The 18,924-nt window shown below is 41.8% G+C and overlaps 1 protein-coding gene across 1 annotated transcript in view; it reads right to left on the bottom strand.

Moving 5' to 3' along the window:
- fgf14 (fibroblast growth factor 14) overlaps positions 1-6,613 on the bottom strand; it is a 99,157-nt gene extending 92,544 nt beyond the window's left edge. Inside the window, exon 1 of the mRNA XM_041950454.1 lies at positions 5,802-6,613. Coding sequence (XP_041806388.1) covers positions 5,802-6,009 — 208 coding nt within the window. The 5' untranslated portion in view covers positions 6,010-6,613. The remainder of the gene's footprint in view (positions 1-5,801) is intronic.
- Positions 6,614-18,924: the final 12,311 nt, after the last annotated feature.

Raw genomic sequence — 18,924 nt, 5'->3', positions numbered from 1 at the left:
CTCTATGTACATACACTCGCCCTCTCGTCTGAGCTGATTTGTATGTAAACTTGATTGTCTCTCAGAGGGAGGTGGAATGGCAGCCGGGGACTCGAATCTCATCACCCCTGCAGGTCATATTTCTCAAGAGCAGGACAGACACAGCCAAAATTAATTCACTGTGGAAACTGATGATGCTGCTGTCATTATCATGCCCAAAAAGATGAGAGTGAAACAATGTTTCTTGTTGACCTGTGACATCTCCACTGCAGCTCCACACGACTTCACCTCTCTGTCCAAATGATCCCGAAAGCATAGCAGGAATCACAGCACAGTCACTGAAAACTTCAAGGTTCAAAATAATTTTGCTTTATAATAATTACACACTTTGAACCGTAAAACCTTTTTTTTTTCTCTTACTTTAGCTGTGATATGCCAGGGCCTGTCAAACCCATGTGTATTATCAGAAAAGCTATTGCAGTTCAGCCATTTACAAACTTACTGCAGTGTTTTTGTATGAAACCTAGCAACATGCCACGGTGGTTGGAGGAAGGTATTTTTAGCCAACCCTTCTGTTATTCTAATTGTAGGAGTTCTTGTTTGAAAATTACCCATCCCCTTTAATTACACTGCCGTTTCTTTGTTACCACAAACTTAACTAGCGTGGGTATGGTACACAAATGAATCAAGCATCTTTTAATCGTATGAAAATCGAGGCCCCTGTTAAATTCTCCAGTGAGCATGATGTTGGAAAAAGCTGAATTTGATATGTATCGCTTTTGCTCTGAGGTGAGAATTAGATGGAGAAAAGACACCGGCAGCATAATCCGAGTTATTAAAACGCATGTCATTTCAGATTACACTATGGCAGTCAGCAAAAAACTGGGGAGATGGCAAAAAGAATATTTTACACTGAAAAATTAATAAACTTGATATGACAGAAAACAGCATCTAGACACATGAACAAGCACCTTATCAAGCGGTCACTCAATATGCTGACGCAGTTGTTCTTTGAAAAGGTATTAACAGCCCAGTCGTGAATCTGTCAACTACAGTTTACAGTCCATGCCTTTATAGGAAAATAGCTTCCATTGTCCAAACAGGTGCCTTTTTGCTTATTTATGTATCTTCTGATTCACTGTTTCAGTTCTCCGATTTTAGCGCAAGTACAAGGTTGTAGTCTTCCAATCGTCAGTATGTTTGGCCATGCTGGAGACTCAAATAAATTATCTCGGGTCACTGCTCCATGAGTGTGAGGTCAAGCTAGAGCTTTGGGTTAAGCTCCAGTATACCCATGGAGCAAACAGGAGCAACAGCATCACAGAGCTGAAGCTTCGGTTCGGCCTCCTGGATCTGTCACACGCAATAGAGTTGAGTTTCACTTGATATGCTATGAACTATCCTCACGTGGATGCCTGGGTGTTCTGTGACCTGTACTGTCACTCTGCTGTCAATGACCTGCTGCTGTGTTAGTCTGAGGAAGCCAGCTACTGACTCCATGCATGCACTGCAACCCTGCTGTTTAAGCAACCTGGCCATACGCCTTCCACGTTTACAGCATTCAACTCTTTACGAAACTACTTCAGCGAGTGCCCATCAACTGTCTGCCTTTGTTCCATACAGCAGTTCATGACATGACGTTTTCCCCCCTAACGTTTACAACCAAATGCCCTCGTTAGTTGCCTGCCAGTGTATGGTCCACTCAGTGGCGTTCTAAAAAAAGTTTTAAGATGACAACTGTGGTGATCTGGACAATCATCAATCCTACACAGGCTTCAGGGTGTATCTCCATCCCTTCCACTCAGCTAGTTCGTTACTTAATTGACTTAATGAAGCATGTTGGCTCAGGCACATGTACCCATGCTGGAACATGAGATTGAACATTAAAGGCTGGCCAGCAATGCCGGTTGTACTAGACCACCAAGCCTAAGGACAAGCTACCATAATTGAAACAAGAATTTAACTGGAAATCAGTGACAAGGCTGAAAGAATATTAAGTTGTCAGTGATTATAAAGGCATACTGAGACTACATTTATGTTTATTTATTATAGAAGGGACATGAATTAACACTAGCACGTTAATAAACGTAAGCACTTGGGTACATTTATGCAAATGTGCCAGATACGGGCTAAGTTTCATCTGCTGTCCTGATGGCATATAAAAAGCATACGAAAGCACATACAGAGGCACATACAAAATCACATTAGCACAGACAAACAGTACAATCATGGCATTACCACTACTCCATATTATGACAGCATGTTTGATTGTCCCTTGATTGTGCCTTTATATGATGGCAAATTGCCGTTGTGTAAAGACAACAAGGGAATGCAACATCTCTGGGTGGTTTATCGTGTCCAAAGCCTTGTGAGAAGTGACAGCGCTTCCAGAGCGTGGATGAATACAAGGGAGGAGATGCTTTAAACCATGTAATGTCAATGCCATGCACTACCTATTAAGCCAGACAGAAACACTGCATTCTTGACATCATAAAACTGCCACATAAAACCAGGCTATTTCAAGAATTCTCAATACGAATTTGGCTTATTCTTACATCAAAACAGCTGAGACGAATGCATTACCTCTTATTTCGAAACAACAGAGTGAATATTTACTCCCCCTGTTTTGTGTAGCTTGAGTGGCAAATGAATTTCACAATATAAGGGATGTAGACAAATAGAATAATATGGAGAAAGGTGAATGGGCAAAAATCTCAAGAAGCGAAATATCTACTGTAACGTTGAGATGACATTGGAGGCTCATAAATATGCTGGTTCTAAAAGCACTAGCACGAATGCAGACATCAGCTAATCATTAAGCCATGATGCGTCACTTCACATCTGATGGTGTTGGAGAACAAGCTCCTGATATGATTATACTGTACAGCTTTACTTTCCGATCAGTAAATCTACAACGATGGCAGCTCTGATCCAGCCAAGACTTCCGCTCTCTGTCTAGAAGTCTTAATTTGCTTATGAAGAAAACAGCTGTGCCTACCTTACGCTCTCTGCTACTAAAAACACACAAACACATAATCGCAGGTTCCTGTGAACACTCTCCACACATATGAACACATCATAGAACAAGATCTTGCCCTCACTTTGCCTCTGATAGGCAAATATTAGCCCACAATTGGCAAAAAGAAAGTGCCATCTGTTGGAGCAGAAGGCGCTTAAAGAATCAACACTCTGCTTTTAACCTCTTCAGATGCACTGGGGATATACAGTGAGTGAGGCCAAGTTTACTTCTAGTTTTTGTGTTTGGAAAAAGATACAGATAACAATGTGAGACAAATGTTTCTATGCTGACGGCCTTATTGATACAGCCCGGTTGGCTAAATCTCTCTGTGTTCTCTCAGTTATGTTGTGTTACTAAAAATACGGCCACAGAGCTGGAGCATTATATCTAGGCCTTTGCAGCTCAGGCCCAGTGAGCACTATACTGGAAACACCTGGCTCTGCTGACAGAGGGCCACACAGAGGATCCTCTGTCCTACTATGACAAAGGTACCAGAAAATCCTGAAAGGTTGTTTGAGGCACCTCTGTAGCTGAAACTAATCTGCTGTGTGATTTGTTTGACAGTGGACATGCAATGAGTTAGCAGTTTTTACTCATAGGAAACAGTGGTGCACCCCACTGACACAGTCTGCATCTTGGCCTACTTCATTTCCCAGTAAACAACTGGCTCTATCTGCTGCTTCAGCGCAAAGCCTGACGACTGTGCCCACACCATCAGTTTATGATAATTCAATAGCGAGTCCCTGCGAGGTAGATGTGGGCTACTCTCTCTTTGAAAGGCACATGGCTTCAAATCTCAGACACCTGACAGTGAGTCTCAGCTTTGATCGACTGGCTGCCTGGTGCTGAGCACCGGTTAGGGAAGTGAGTGTCTTGCTTTTCTACTGAGCAGCAATCAGTCAGTTATCACCCCAGAGCCGACTGAGGCTGAGCCCCAGACTGTGCTTGTCACATAATCCGCATTTTTTTACCTCTCAAACATTTGGCACAGCAACATTCACACTGCTGTGCTATCCAGTTTGTGCTAATGTTAATACACTGCCAACTTTGAAAAAGCTCACAGGTTGTATGACTGTTTTTTAACAGATTCTTTAGAGTCTTTCAAACATCTGAAACAAAAACAAAATATTATGTTTGCTACGCTAATTTTCAACTTTTTCTGAGTTACAACACTGTTTCTTCAACCAAACAAACATGGCAGCCGGAGAGGACCTTATTGCTACAAAAAAATATACATGAAAGCAATTTATATGGAATTCTAAAATAAAATAACAGTAATGTAAACATAAATACTGTATATAAATGTATAGAAATAAATAAGGGATGAACCAATTACATTTTCTTCCTTGTTGGTGTTGCTTCTAAAATAGCTCCTGCTACGTGCTAGTTAAATTTGCAGCTTGCAACACCGGTATAAGCCTCTTTATTGTGTAGCTGAATGTTTTTGTCCCCGGTGTTTAGGAGAGCCTTGGAAGAATCTAGAAATGTAGTAGTAGTAAGTGTTTTCAAACGACCTGCGAGCTTTGTCCAAAGTTTTAGCTTGCGTAGCTACTCGTCAGCTACTCCAGTTAGCGCTAGCTAAACGGGAAAATGGTGACTGCTACGTGAAAGGCACAAACTGAGGCCAACGTGGCTTTGACATTCATCTGAACTGCAAACACCGACCTAGATTAAGCTGTGCCTGGGAAGCAGAGTGGGATAAAAAAAAAAACTGCCTGTGTTTGTAGGTGATAGTATACAATGTGTTTTGCTCCTGCAGTGTCAGCAAGGCTAAAGAGTCCCGCTACAGTACGATGATGATCTACTATACCGCAGCTGCAGTGTGGAGGGACCGTGCTGCTGCTGAGCACATCATCCTCAAAACCCACAACATGAGGTAACAAGTAGCCCGCACTACATGTTGTCCACCTGGGGCTTTTCTCCCGCTCCTACAACAGCCTGTTGAAATAACCATTTCTTTGCTCACTGAAGCTCCGCATTGTTAAATTTAATTGGCTGCAAAATGTATGTAAGAACTGTATGGTGACACTGGAGGCATGGCTTGTGCATTGCTTCCCCACACACGGAAGAAAGTCCAGAATCTGAATCGAAACGACTGCTCGGCAGCAGGATTTGCATTAGTGCGGCGGAGCCCAGTTCCTTTCTGCATGCCCCGCTCGCACCTCAGCTGCCCTGGCTTCAAAATCAACTCAAGTGCTCGTATTAAATCGCATTTCGCCAGGCCTGCGTGATGAATATTGGCCTGCAACAGCCGAGAGATAGACATGAAAGAATAGTCTGTCTCCTCCGGTTAGCTCGCTGAAAACACAGTGAGTATAGCCCATTTAATCGAGAAGTGGTGTTGCAGAGGGGGAATGCTGCTGCGGTAAACCCGAGGATGGAATAATCTGGTTAAGAGGAATCACGTTGGACAGAAGAACTGTGCGTGGATTTGATCCACTGGAGGAAAAAAAAACCTCTAACCCGTGTGTGTGCGTGTAGGCTATGTGTGTGAGCGCTATTTAAAAAGTTAGGAGATCATGGTGCCGTGGCGATGCAGGGGGGGCTTTTTGTGTGTCTGTGCGCTGCGCGTCCCCAAACCTGGGCTCGCCGATAGTAGCTGCACAGAATAAGTTGTTCCCCCTCCCAGCGCCTCTGCATGATCCACTCGCTGCATAAATATGATTGCAGATCTATCACCATTACAACAAACAAACGAATAACGCAGATCCACACTCTCACACACACACAGTCTCACACTCACGCACGCACAACGCCGGCTCACAGCGAAACGGAGGAGTAGGCATAATGGTGATGAGCTTACCACTTGGATTCTTGTTTTTCTTAAGACTCTTGCCACAAAGACACTGCAGCATATGCGTTCCTTTGCTGAAAATGTTCCAAAGAAACCACATTGATTTGGGCGAAGAGCAATCCAGTGGCTTAAACACCCAGATATAGATGAGATCCTTGCGGTTGCATAATAACACAATTGGATCAGTTCTCCAGGACAAGGCTGCCAATTGTATCATAGAAAAATAGGTATATCCAAGTCCTATGCGTTTTCATTCACGTGGCAAAATATTCAGCATCTGTCAGACTTCGTAATAATGGTGTGTTTTCTTCTTCTGGCGTATAAAGGATGCCTCCTCAACTAGTCGATAATAGAAAATATACTCTATAAATTGCATGTGTCGCACCGGGAGGAGACGGGCCGCCAGTAAACAAACACAACTAACGTGAAAACAGTAAAACACGGCGGATTTCCGAGGAGAAAATCATTGCCTATTAGTTCATCACTCTGAGGAGAGGAGGGTGGATCTGCACAGCATCAAAAGCCAAGGGAGGATGCATCCTATGCACAGACTGCTGCAATGATTGCCCCAGCGAAACACCACATTGCCGGATCAAGTCCAATTCGTTTCTCCTATAAACCAGCTTGATTGGCGAGGTCAGACAACACCAACCTCAGTTCTCATGTCTTGTAAGTCCCACACCGCAACGCTGCTGCTGAAGCCAGGCTCGGGCTCTTGGTGTGTGTCCGTGATTCCTGAAGTGTGCGTTTCTTCCCGTGTGCGGGGTATTTTCCTCAAGCCTTTTCAGCACCACGCCACTGGCATCTCCAAAAGTACGGTGCGCCTACAAAAACATTTGCACGAATTTCCCTTCGCGTCGGACCTCTGTTAGAAATAGACCGGGAGGAGGGGTTAAATTGAAAGATTGGCTTTCCATTACGTAAACACGTGGTTTCTGCGCCGTCATTTCACTGATGCTCTCGGAAATTTTTATGATCCGACCGGGGCTATTGTCCCAAGCCGTTTCGGCTTGATTTCTTGGAAATGACAGCGTCTTTTCTGCGCGAGGGCACGTGTGCACTGCACGTTAAACAGTCTACATGTACAGCCCTCGTCTTCGTGCCATTTCTACTGGACGTTTACGTCTTCTTTGCTCCCAGTTCCTTAACTTGTGGCAGCTCTGTGCATCCAGATGGGTGTTAACCGACAGATTAAGCACGAAAGCCCCAAAGTCACAGGTGTTAGAACTCACCTGCGATAGGTTTGAGGGGATGCTTCCCTGCGTTTGTGTCAAGTCATCTAAGCATCACTGAAGCAGGGCTGCAGAGTACATAATAACCTATAGGGCACTGCAACAGATCACTATGTCTTAGGCGAGATGAATGAATCCCATCCAACATTAGCTGGAGAAAAATGCATTCACAATTAAAGTTAACACAGAAGACAGCAACTCCAAGCATCTCAGCACAATTTAGCCCTCTACAAAATATATGCTAATAATAGGGAAATAGAAATTGCAAGACAAAACATTCAGATGTAATATTCCATGTTTATTTACTAGATCTGTTTTGTTCCTTCATCCCTGAGGACCAGAGGCCTGTTAGTGTTGCTCGTGACGACTGTTTCCATTGTATGACTTCTTTTCTCTAAGGATTTAAAGGTTTTCCATCACAGACTGAGGGAGAAGAAGACACCGTGTCCCCCCTGGTTATGCATGCTCTCCCCAGGCAAGTGGTGTGCAGAGACAAAGTTTTTGTCTTGAGTGGAAAAGACTCACAGACGCTGTTTGAAATAGACATGCAACAGAGGAACATCATTCTTCAGATTGAATCGCCCTTAGATCTGTCAGCGTGACTCCCTCCCAGCACCAAATGGCAGAAGTCAGTTTGTCTGCCAGTGTTTGGAAGCGGACCCACTAGCTGCTCAATGTAGTGTTGACCCCACTCACAGGTGTTTGATACCGTTTGCCAGTAAGCCATCTTCGTTAGGCCGGAATACAAACAAATACAAATGACCAGCATTATGGCCGCAGGAGGAACAAATGACCTATTTGCAGACAGTACTTTTATTTTTGTCCTTCTTTCCTGTAAGATTGAGTGGATTAGTCAGGGATGAGGATTCAGACAGGAAACAGTGTTGCATCTTCCATTTCCCAAATTACCTCCCATACCAGAATGCACTGTATGTAACATTGCTTTGACTTGTAATACCTTTATGTTATATGTACGCAACCTGTACATATCGCCCAGATAATCTGTATAATCACATTCTTCTATGGACAACCAATGATAAGTTAGAGTCGAGCTCTGCGTGAAAGACCTCTAACCAAAAGCTTATTTTATCCGATGTAACATCGAGTGAGCAAAAGCCGGGATTTGTGTAAACAATATTAACCACGGCACAGGAAGCTTGATGAGAGACTGGAGGGGTTCATTAGTGGGGTTGTGTTGTGTGTTCATCTCTGAATTACAGCATTAATCCACTTTAATGACCTAGTTTTGTGGCGCCCAGGTCTTGTCAGTTGTCTGTGATAACTGGCTCCTCAGGGATGTGGGCCACTTTGAAACAAAATGTTTCCTGATTGACTTTCTCTACATGGCATTATAATTTTGCTGTGTCACTGTTTAAAGGCCAGCTGTAAAGAATTTCTTATTGATTTTAACAGGTGGCTGTCAATTTTTCAACAGCTGCACACGTCGTGTAGCTGCTAATACATTTGCTCTACATACGGCTACATCAGGTGCACACACACACACACATATCCAGCACCGCCTTTGACAAGGGGTGAATGCAGTTATTTAGGCAATTTCAGCAATTTACACATGCGTGCTGTAGACTCACAGCCACGTGTCCTGTGAGGTCAAAGGGACTCATTGTGGAATCATCACAAGTCAGAGCAGTGCACTGCAGGCTCTCCAGCTCTCTCCCTCTGCAGAGGCCTCTCCTATCATCCTCACTATCGATCTGTCTACTGTAATGTAAAGTATCATTGCACCCTGGAGGATATCGTCTGACAATTTTGTCAGGGATCATTAGAATACTTCTTTTTGATTGCCCAGGCTGCGGCCGGCAGGAAGTGGCTCCCTTGTGACTTTTTAACAGCCTGTTTTCTCCTGGTGGGAAAAAATAACTTGATTTAAGATGCACAGAGATAAATGGACTGGTTTCACTTTTACTCTCTGTGGTTTTACTGTACACATTTAAAAGGCTCACACATGGGGGAGTGTGACGATTGCATGGTTTGCAAAGGAGTGTTGTCGTTATTAGACCAGTAAATATGGCAGGATTCATATCACATTATCTAACATGAAAAACACACAACGATAGTTAAAGAGGATTCAGTACCACTGGGAACTATTTTTTACTTTACTGAGTAGTCAGTAACAATGTACAAACACATATAGGCATTTGTAATTTTGGTTAATTGACCATTTAAACTAGCCAGCACAATCTAATGTGAATGAGAGTGATAATCATTAGAATATGTGCTGTTTTAGAATAGATGGAATATATTCAGATATATTTAATAAGCTGAGAGGTGGCAAGCATGATGAACTTGAGACTGTTTTTCATCATTACTAATTGGTGACTTTAATTATAAATGCCTACAGTACCCTAACATGCTCTTTTGAAAGGAGTGAATATTTCAACCACTTTGCTTTTTCCTCCAAATTAAATCAATGATTAAAGGTAGCATAATAAATAGGCCTGAAAAGTACCGCAGTTTCTACCGCAGACTAATATACATAATGGAATCCTGGATAATAATGAAAGGACTGTGGTTCGATTAGTTATTAAAAACACTTTAAGTTGAAACAGTTAATACTATAATGTGAGACAATAGTGTGGAGCACTATGACAATGAAATTATTTCTCCTATTGATTTGAGCCAGTGTTCCTAACAAGGCAGTATGGGAAGCTTTGCATTGACATCAAATAAGTCAATGTACTGCTGTGTAAATAATAGTTGTGTAATACAATGAAACAATTTTAATCAGTTCAACATGGCTCCATTCTGTCCTTAATGCAAAAAGCATTAAGTTTCAGCTCATCAGCTCACTGAAGTTTAATTTAGAAACTTGTGCACTGGCCCAAGTCATGGCCTGTGCTTTCAGGGATTTGTACATTAGGACCACATGTATATCCATGTTCAGCAGCGGTGTGGAAACCATCCGCTCCCTTTCACTCAGCATGCCCACAGCCAAGATGTCTACCAATCAGAGAAGCAGAGGGAGCTTCGCTTGGCATCGCTTAGAGCAAGTGAGGAGCAGATGAACAGCTGCTGTGAACCAAGTCATGACCAAAGACTTCATTCAAACACACACACACATGCACACACACACACACTCTCTCACACACACACTCACACACACATATACATATATATACATAAAGACAATTCTCGTTGCTGATAAAGTTGAAACTAAGTTGCCAGAACTACTTTCTGCACTTGGGCTCAAACTGCAAGACTACACAACACTTCCTGGTTATCAGTAATTTACAGAAACCAGTTTAGTCAGAATGTACTGATGTATTTTATATGCATACTGCACAGAATATGGGCCTTCTGGACAGTTGGTATGATTAACACATATTACCATCCAGCGTTGATTCACTGTCAGTTACTGCTCACCGGTACTTGGCTAAAATGTAACACCATACAGTATGTGATGTTTAGACATGGGCTCTAAAAACCTCTCCAGCGCTCCCACATTGTGACTAATAGGGCAAAAGACCAATAGCACAAATTGAGGAATCCCACACACATAATAACCAACTCCTCTTTAAAATCCATTGTGACAAGCAATATTCATTATTGCAGAGAGATAAGGGCAATGACACTGGCCCAGTGCGGATCCAGGCACCTTCCACCGTAAAGCAAGCCAGCCCACATTCAGTGAATATAGAGTCCTAGTTATACAGTCTAATTCTATCTATCAGTATATACAGCACAGTGTCATGGCGCATAATGATGATCCGAGGCCTGCGTCTTAATAAAACATAATTTCCTCTTTCATTTGTCTTGCATGTGAGTTTCATGGTGTACCATTGAATTCATATAGAACTGAGGAGTCAGAGTTCGTAGATGTTCAATAAACCCCTTTCTCAGAAACATTAGGAGCAGTTGGAGATGGTATCAACTTTGTATTGATTTCAAGTGGTAAATTAATCTGCTGGTGTTCGTCGCTGTGTTCCTCTGACACGATCATCTGTGGTTTCACCACAGTCTCACAGTCTATATTTGGAGGCACCTGTCATAAAGGCATGTGGTTGAAAGATAGACGAAAGTAGGTGTTCTTGGTTTTGCTTTGGGGCGAGGCAAGAAGTGCCTTCACTGTTCAGTCACCCAAAGCATGAAGAAGGGCCTGCAGTGAAATGGAGCGGTGAATAAGTGAGCAGATATTCGTAATGAATGCTGCAGCGGTCACTCATGCCAAGCATCGTTCAGCGATGGTGCTGCCCTCCCTCTGGCCTTTCTCCCCTTGCCATCATCTAAACTTTACCTACAAGCGATACATACACACACATGTCTTGATGCGCTGGGCCTAAAATAAAGCCCACTCTCAAATCATGCCCTTTTATAATCATCTCACTGGGAGTTTGCTGTCCAGTGAGAATTGTCTTAATCAGCATATCTGCTTCCTTATCATGAAAGCACTTTCCATTTTTAGCCTCTCTGAGCTCTCTTTTTACAGTTCAGTTTGAGCCCTCTGTGACTTCACCAGCTTTATTTTTGAAGTGACTGTCCACTTTCTTCATAATGTGTTTCTTTAATGGCAGTCAGATGCATTGCACTACTCTATATGGCTGCAACAGCACAGTTACAGAGTCAAGCTCGTGAAGCCAGAGTTTACCCCAACATACAGCCATGTGCGGGCATGTGATTGATTGGTTCTTGCACTGCCAATAAGATAATCAATATTTCAGCTATTTCACTCCCTCTTTAGCCACTGATCTGCCATGTAGTGAACCATTCTGTTCTGCTCTTTACACTATCTTTATCCTGTACATCTTGTGCAGATAGTAGAAGTCACTGGAACTGCGAGGATAAAAGATTACAACAAGTAGGTGGACAATAAATGTAATACCATCAGGTTATTTTGAGTGCCAGACAAGAGGTGCATGTTTCCTCGTGAACTACTTTACTCCACGCTGGAAGCTGCAGTCTTTTGCACTACTTTCCCATCCAGGTCCAGTGAGTGTGGAAACAATCAAACTGCCTCTGCTTAATTTATTCACAGATACTTGGCAGTTGACATAATATTTCAGCAGCCTTACTTCTCTGTTATATTTTGAACAGCTACATGTTGTACATCTTGCCTTCAGTGGTGTAGATATGGATAATAATATTCTAAATACATTTTGTCATCATTCTGTCTAAAGGGGATCTTATCAAATATTCACAAATTATGTTCATGAAGCTTTTGTTATTTTTGAATAAAATGACCCGTCAAATTCTCTTTATTCTTTCCATACAGTAGCTCTTGAATGCAGCGCTGTTCAGCTTCCCCAAAAAACACCTGAACTCAACACAAGTCAGCAGTAGGCTTTTAAAAATTCCATCACACTTTCAACTGCATTAACATGCAACTAACAGCTCAGTATATGCACTGACAAAACAATATATGAGGTTACCACAAGTAAGTTTCAAGAGTCTGAAGTCAATTTTCACACATTCAAAAGTCTATAACATGATGATATGCTTTGGGAAATGTGAGCAAGTCATGTAAAGAATATATGATACATTCCTCACTCAAAAGCTCAAAAGCTGCACATCTGGAGCCTAATATTCATCTTTGACTTGGGCATCAAGGGTCTGTGTCGGGGACCATACGGCATTCTTTAAATTAGGGACATAGCATGGTCCCATACAAAGATAGCTTCCATCACCATCACATTGCATAAGATCAAAAGGTTTTGCATAATTTAGAAAACAGAGAAAAGAGTGGGGAAGAACACACACAAAACAACATGCTCACTACTGAACAACAAAACAATAAGAATTATCGCATCAGATACATGATAATGAGAGGATTTTCCTGTTTTTTGCAGGTTTAAAACCAAGATAAAAGGACGAAGGACCTTGCCAGTAACCAAGAAGCTCAGATGTTCAGAAGAGGTGAAGTTGCCAAGGGAAACAGGAGAACATTTATAGTCGTGGACAAAACTGAGGTTACATTTAGGAGGACAAATCTGAGCATAAATCTGTGTTAGCGTTAGCTTGCTGCAGTCGATTAGTCCAGCATGTTACTGTACTCGGCCTCACTTTGCCTAATTTGTTATCCTCATAACTCATTCCACTGTTATGTAACAGCACTGTGGGTCTTTTCTAACTTGTAAAGACTGCATCTTTCATTATTTATACCCTTTCATAGCGCAGATCTATCTTGGATATAGGCCTGTGTGGGTTTGAGTATTAAAATGGGGCAAACTTCCTGTGTTCAGGAGGAAGTGCAGCATGTGTGTGCCCCACTGCCATCAGAAGAGCCACTTTTACAGGGATAAAGCCTATTTCCGAGTCAAAGCATCCATTCCTCTGTGGCTCGGCGGCATTAATGGAGCAGCAGGCCGAGAGTATAGTGCCTCAGAGTCGTTACATATTCTACCATCCATTAGCTGAAAATTGAGTTGACTTTAAAGCTAGTTTCTATAAATCAAGTGAGAAGGTTTTTCAGATTTTGTTACTGTTACCAGGGGGAGTGCATACGTTGGGTTTAGGTTTTTGCACAAAGAAAGGAGCAGGTGTTGGGGAAAAAGAGGGGCTGATAACACGCTAAATGTTGATATTGTGTTTTCTGCATTTTCTGACATGATTAAATGTGACGTACAGCCATTTTCTATCATACTAGGTAATGGCAGAACAGGGTCAAGTCCAAAAGAAGTAAATCGTGTGCATGAGATGCTTCTATTTTTAAAAAAAGGTCAAGCTAATGTTTGTAATGCTTTATCAACACCAGTCTGATAGATGATCACTGAGTATGGAGAAGAGAGCTTTTAAAGGAGAGACCTTCTGTTGGCAAGAGCTTCCTGGTCAATGCAAACATAATGCATCACTTTTGAGGCCTGCTGATCTGAAAGGTATGAATTAAGTGTTGCATTTGAGTCAAGTCACTGCTTAAAGATGCAGAGAAAATGAGGCTTTAGTCGTCCCACCAAAACATATTTTGCATAGAAGGACCGCACTACATAAGTAAAATCATGAAAATATTCTTTTCACTAAAAGAACTTGTTGATTGCAGGTGTCTGCTTAGAAATCCACGTTAATGTGATCCAACCACCTCCAAATAGGATTTCCTCATGGGTCCTGTTACCTTAGTCACTTTCCATCACACAAATTTTAAAGAAAAAAAAAAGACCTTGGGGAAATGCACAAACCCCTCCTGCCACAGGCATAGACTAGAAAATATGAGGGGTTTGTCTCAATCAGCGGAGACAGGCAGGCCAACAGGGAGATGCTGTTTCTGTGCTGTGGTGAGAAACAATGCAACAGGTGGAAAAAGTGTCTTTTCCACCTGCTGTAATTTACTTCAATTATTGGATTGAATTGCTCATCAAAGCACAGTACTACCTGTAATGCCGTACATAACATAATCAGATAGGAATGGTCAGGAGTTGGATAATCTGACATCTCAGAGTTGTTATCAATTGTGTGTGTGTGTGTACACTGTTTCCACACACACGCACACACACACCATTTCTGTTGATATGTGTGTCAGGTCTTCCGCTGCTCCCCCTGTCCCAAAGAGATCATCTTTCTTCGCACTTATTCCCACAGCAGTGCGATGGAAGATCCACCAGTGAGACTTCCGTGAAGCTGCTAGCATCCCCTGCCATCCTTATATACATCATTATCTCGCTTCTTAACTGATGATGATACACAGCCTACAAAGCATAATGTTTTTTTAGCGCGAGTTTAATCAAAATAGAAACATATTGGCCTAAATCTATTACAACCATAATGCACAAAATAATTGATTGAATGACTACTCGACCTTGTTAAAATGACACATATAAGCATTACTGATAAAATCAGTTGCTTTTAGATGTGACTGTGAGTAATAAAGGTGTGACAAAGCGATTTTTGGTCAAATAATGGAAGGTCCAGCTACACTGGTTGTCAATTGCCTGGCAAAAATGACTTCATAAATACAAAGGAACATCCCCGACAAACACACCAAGTTTACTGAAAAGTGCCAATCAGGGAAAGGATGCAAGAACATTTCTGAGGGCTCAAAGTCCAGTAAGGTCAATCACAAAAAGGAAAAGACTTTGGCACAGCTTGGCAGTGCTTGTGTGAGTGAGCCACTAGTGAGACCACCAAGTCCTCTGTGGGGACTGTCTTGTTGGTCTCAAGGTTCTGTGCGTACAACAAATAGCTTTTTCTCAGTTTGCGTATTCTCCATTTGTTTGCATGCTTCCTCCAGGTGCAGCAGTTTCTACAGACCAAAGGCCTGTGAGCTAGGTGAACTAAAGTAAAGTATTTTCCAAAGCTGTGCATGTAAGTGTGAATGGTTGTAACCCACCACTCGGTTGCAAACGTGTATCTTAAATGTGTGTACTGTATACCTAATGGATAGAGATCTGCACCTCGTGTTTGCCAGATTGCATGTAGGAGACTCTGAAAGACAAAATGGTCTTTTGATAGTAAAGTTTTAGCTTTCTGAACTCTATTGTTTGCTGTATGCCAACCTCTGCACATCAGCAGGAAGTACCAACAGTTTCACCATGAATTTATGAAATCTGCAGTATCAAGATGTGCTAACAGGAGGCCAGAGCTGCCTCTACTTAACATTGACTCGACAGGGGATGAATACCTGTGCAGTGAGTTATTTTGTGTTTTATATTTGTAGTTAATTTGGGTCGACCTCATATTCACTTAAGATAAAACATTTATTCCTGTTGATCAGTGTCAAATCCTAATTGCAGCACATGCACTGTAATTCACTGTGGAAAAATAAATAAACATGAAAAGTCAGTTCTTTTATGGGCACTCAAACACTCATTTACAGAATAATAATTCTTATTATGAAGCGCACAATGGAAGCATTCAGTATCACTGCATCGATTTTGCAAGCACGGTGCATATGATCTTTGCAGCATCTCCCTTTGAGACTCAGCTCCGTACATTACAAAGGAAGTTACATTTTTAAAATGAAATGGAGAGGCACCTTACTCCCAGTCTCTATCACCCTGGTATCTGCCGTCTGTCCCATCAGCACGTCTCCTCTTATACAACAAAGTAACAAATTGGAGTGGAAACGTTTTATTGTCTATAATTCATTCATGAGGGCTCTTCCCATGCACTTGGATGTGACTGCGTTGAGGGGAACAATTAATTGGCTTGTGAGGGCATCTGTGGGGAGATGTCAGACACGAAGAACGCCCTTTGCCATGGCAGTTTTATATAACAACTTCTACAGTCATACACCGCTGCATTACTCTGTAATTATCTCATACAACTACACATGTGCAATTGTTTGCTAGCATATTGTTGGTGCATTACTCGTTGGCTCCACAGATAATGCATAGGTAGGTATTACATGTCAATATTGAGTTTGTTTTACCAGACCTAAAAATTCCTCTTGTTGCCATAAACATTGCATTCAGAGTTTATCATGGTGCATTAAAAGGGGTGACTTAATGATCAGTTAGACTTTGATCCCTTACAGGTTCATGAGTGCTTCCTTGTGCACTCTGGCGTGGGATTTAAATTATTAGCAGTTTAAGCAGTTATTAACAGTTTGATCTCACTTGCACCAAAAATTGACATTTCCAGCTCTAGTCAGTAGAGGGCAGTGTTGTCATATAGATCTTCATTCATGAATTCAGGCCACTTCAATGGGATTCATTCAATAGATATTTGATGATATGCTCCAATGTGTTGAACTGTCCCAAACATGCATAGACATTATAACATTATTTAACATGATAACACAGCACTGCTGTGCATACACAGCCCACAGCACAGTGTACCGTGCTGTATGTATTGCATTTCGTTGAATGTAGTTGTGTAACTTTAACTAAGCTTAAATTTTCCATGTGAAATGTTTTTTCATGAGCAGACATGTTGTTTATGACAGCAGATTTTGTCTTCTGTATAAACTGTGTTTACACTGAGTCTGTTACCTTAAGTTGCTGTGATGTAAGTTTCCAAGTAACTGTAACCAAGGCTGCAGTACAGTACAGCAGGCAACATGCCCTTGACCTCACTGATTCAATCTTGTCATTTTTTTCATGAAATGCAATGATTCTACATTTGATTTAATTATATTATAATCAGCATTTTTAAATGAGTCTTTGAACTCTAACTGCAACAGGAAGTCTGATCAGTGCTCAGAAATTAGTGTCACTTTTTTATATCCCTTGCAGGCATGACCAGTTTGAAATAGCATGGGCACATTTGGAAAACAGTTCATTTTCAGCTCTGGACTGTGTGAAACAGAGCCTTCACACAGCAGCTCATTTTACAGTCACTCTCTCCACAGTGTCCTCGATAATTAGCCTATCTCTATGCCTGTATGCGTTTCTCTGTGTGGAACTTGCTAAACAAGCACATCGTTTGAAACCATTCATTCATCTCCGCTCTCTCCAGCTGCTGTCATGGCAACCATGTATGACTGGCAGAAAACAGACTGCAGTCTCAGAGCTCCAGTCAACCTGGACGCTTCAGAGCATGAACACACTCTTATGAGCGGATAAAGAGTTGTGATATGGAGACACAAGGGCGGCCGCACACTGTGAGGTGAGTCAAAGAGGCCTGAGGGACTGGGTTAGCTGCATTCTGCCTACTTTTTATGTGTTTAACTCTGTACCACAAGACTAATGGCAAACAATAAATCATAAAAATGTGTGTGTTTTTTCTGGTGGGTGTGGGGGCCTCGTAGTAGGCTTATTGCAACTTTGTTTAATGTGCTGTCTTGACAGGACCGTGATGCATCTGGCATATCAACCCTTGCTTCCCACAGGAAATAAATACCTGCAGCAGAAATGGGACAAGGCTTCATATGATTTACACAGGGGAAAGGTGAGGAGAAACATGTACTTTTGTCGGTGGGGTGACTTAATAACTTGCTATTACTGTACATGTTGTGTTACATACACCTCAAGCGTTTGTTCTAGTCACAAAACAACTAAATTAATCTTTTTTCAACCAGTTTATCACCCTTCAGTGCCTTGTACAAATCTTCATGTTATATATTTCCTCTGAAGGTGAAGTCAGCAAAACCAACAATAAACACAAGTCCACCAAAGACATATGGTCACCTGGCTGTCAAGCTAAAGAAACTAAAGGTTGCTACTTTTTCCTCATGTTTTCACCTCAACTCACATCATGTCCATAGGGTGGCAGCAAGTGCTTCAGTGCTGAACCCATCCAGTGAAGTCTCAGTGTGAGAAATGAATAGTCAAGTAAATATAAGAATGTTTTAACCTCTCTAGTGGGATTATGTTTCTAATCATATGTTATTGTATTAAGCTTGAAGAGGAATGGACAACTAAGATTCAGAGGGAAAACAATATGCTTATGGAGAAAATATCACACATCATGAGGACAACTGGAAGAGTTGACAACAGGAATTATTATGACAGAAAAAGGTAAGTTGAGGTTGTGTCTGAACCATTAGTGTAAATGTGCATATTTAAGTCTGGAAACAAGCTGTACTGCAAGGAGATAAGGTGGCCTTGAAAATGAAAACCCAGTTATAAAGCCTGTGTTTACTCTTCATTGTAGCCTTGGCAAGGAGAAGCGACAGCTGGAGTTGCTCCGTATTACCAAGGAGAATCAACAGATCCTGCTCCGCCTGAGCCAGTGCAGGCCTCACTACAGTGTGAGGAGCTGGCATGAGGACTGGCTCAAAACTCTAAAGGTTATGGACAGACTTGCACGCTACCCACAAGGAGGAGCAAATCAGCAAAAGGTTGCATGTTTTTCTTCTTCTTTAGATAAATAAGCATGACTTCATGTTCATTCATTAAGCACAATCTGCAATTTCTGCACTCTAGGCACTGTGATATCAGAATCTCAATGACCTCCTAAAATGTATCAATTGATCTTTTCTTGTATACCATAATAAAGACTTCATTTTACGTGTGAATCCCAGGGACAAGAAAAACCCGTGAAAAAGTGCAGAGACTTTGATAAAGAACAAAAGA

The sequence above is a fragment of the Chelmon rostratus genome, chromosome 13, assembly GCF_017976325.1.
Source record: "Chelmon rostratus isolate fCheRos1 chromosome 13, fCheRos1.pri, whole genome shotgun sequence".
NCBI lineage: Eukaryota > Metazoa > Chordata > Actinopteri > Chaetodontiformes > Chaetodontidae > Chelmon > Chelmon rostratus.
The sequence above is the reverse complement of the archived record's forward strand: the minus strand, read 5'-3'. Positions and strand labels throughout refer to the sequence as shown.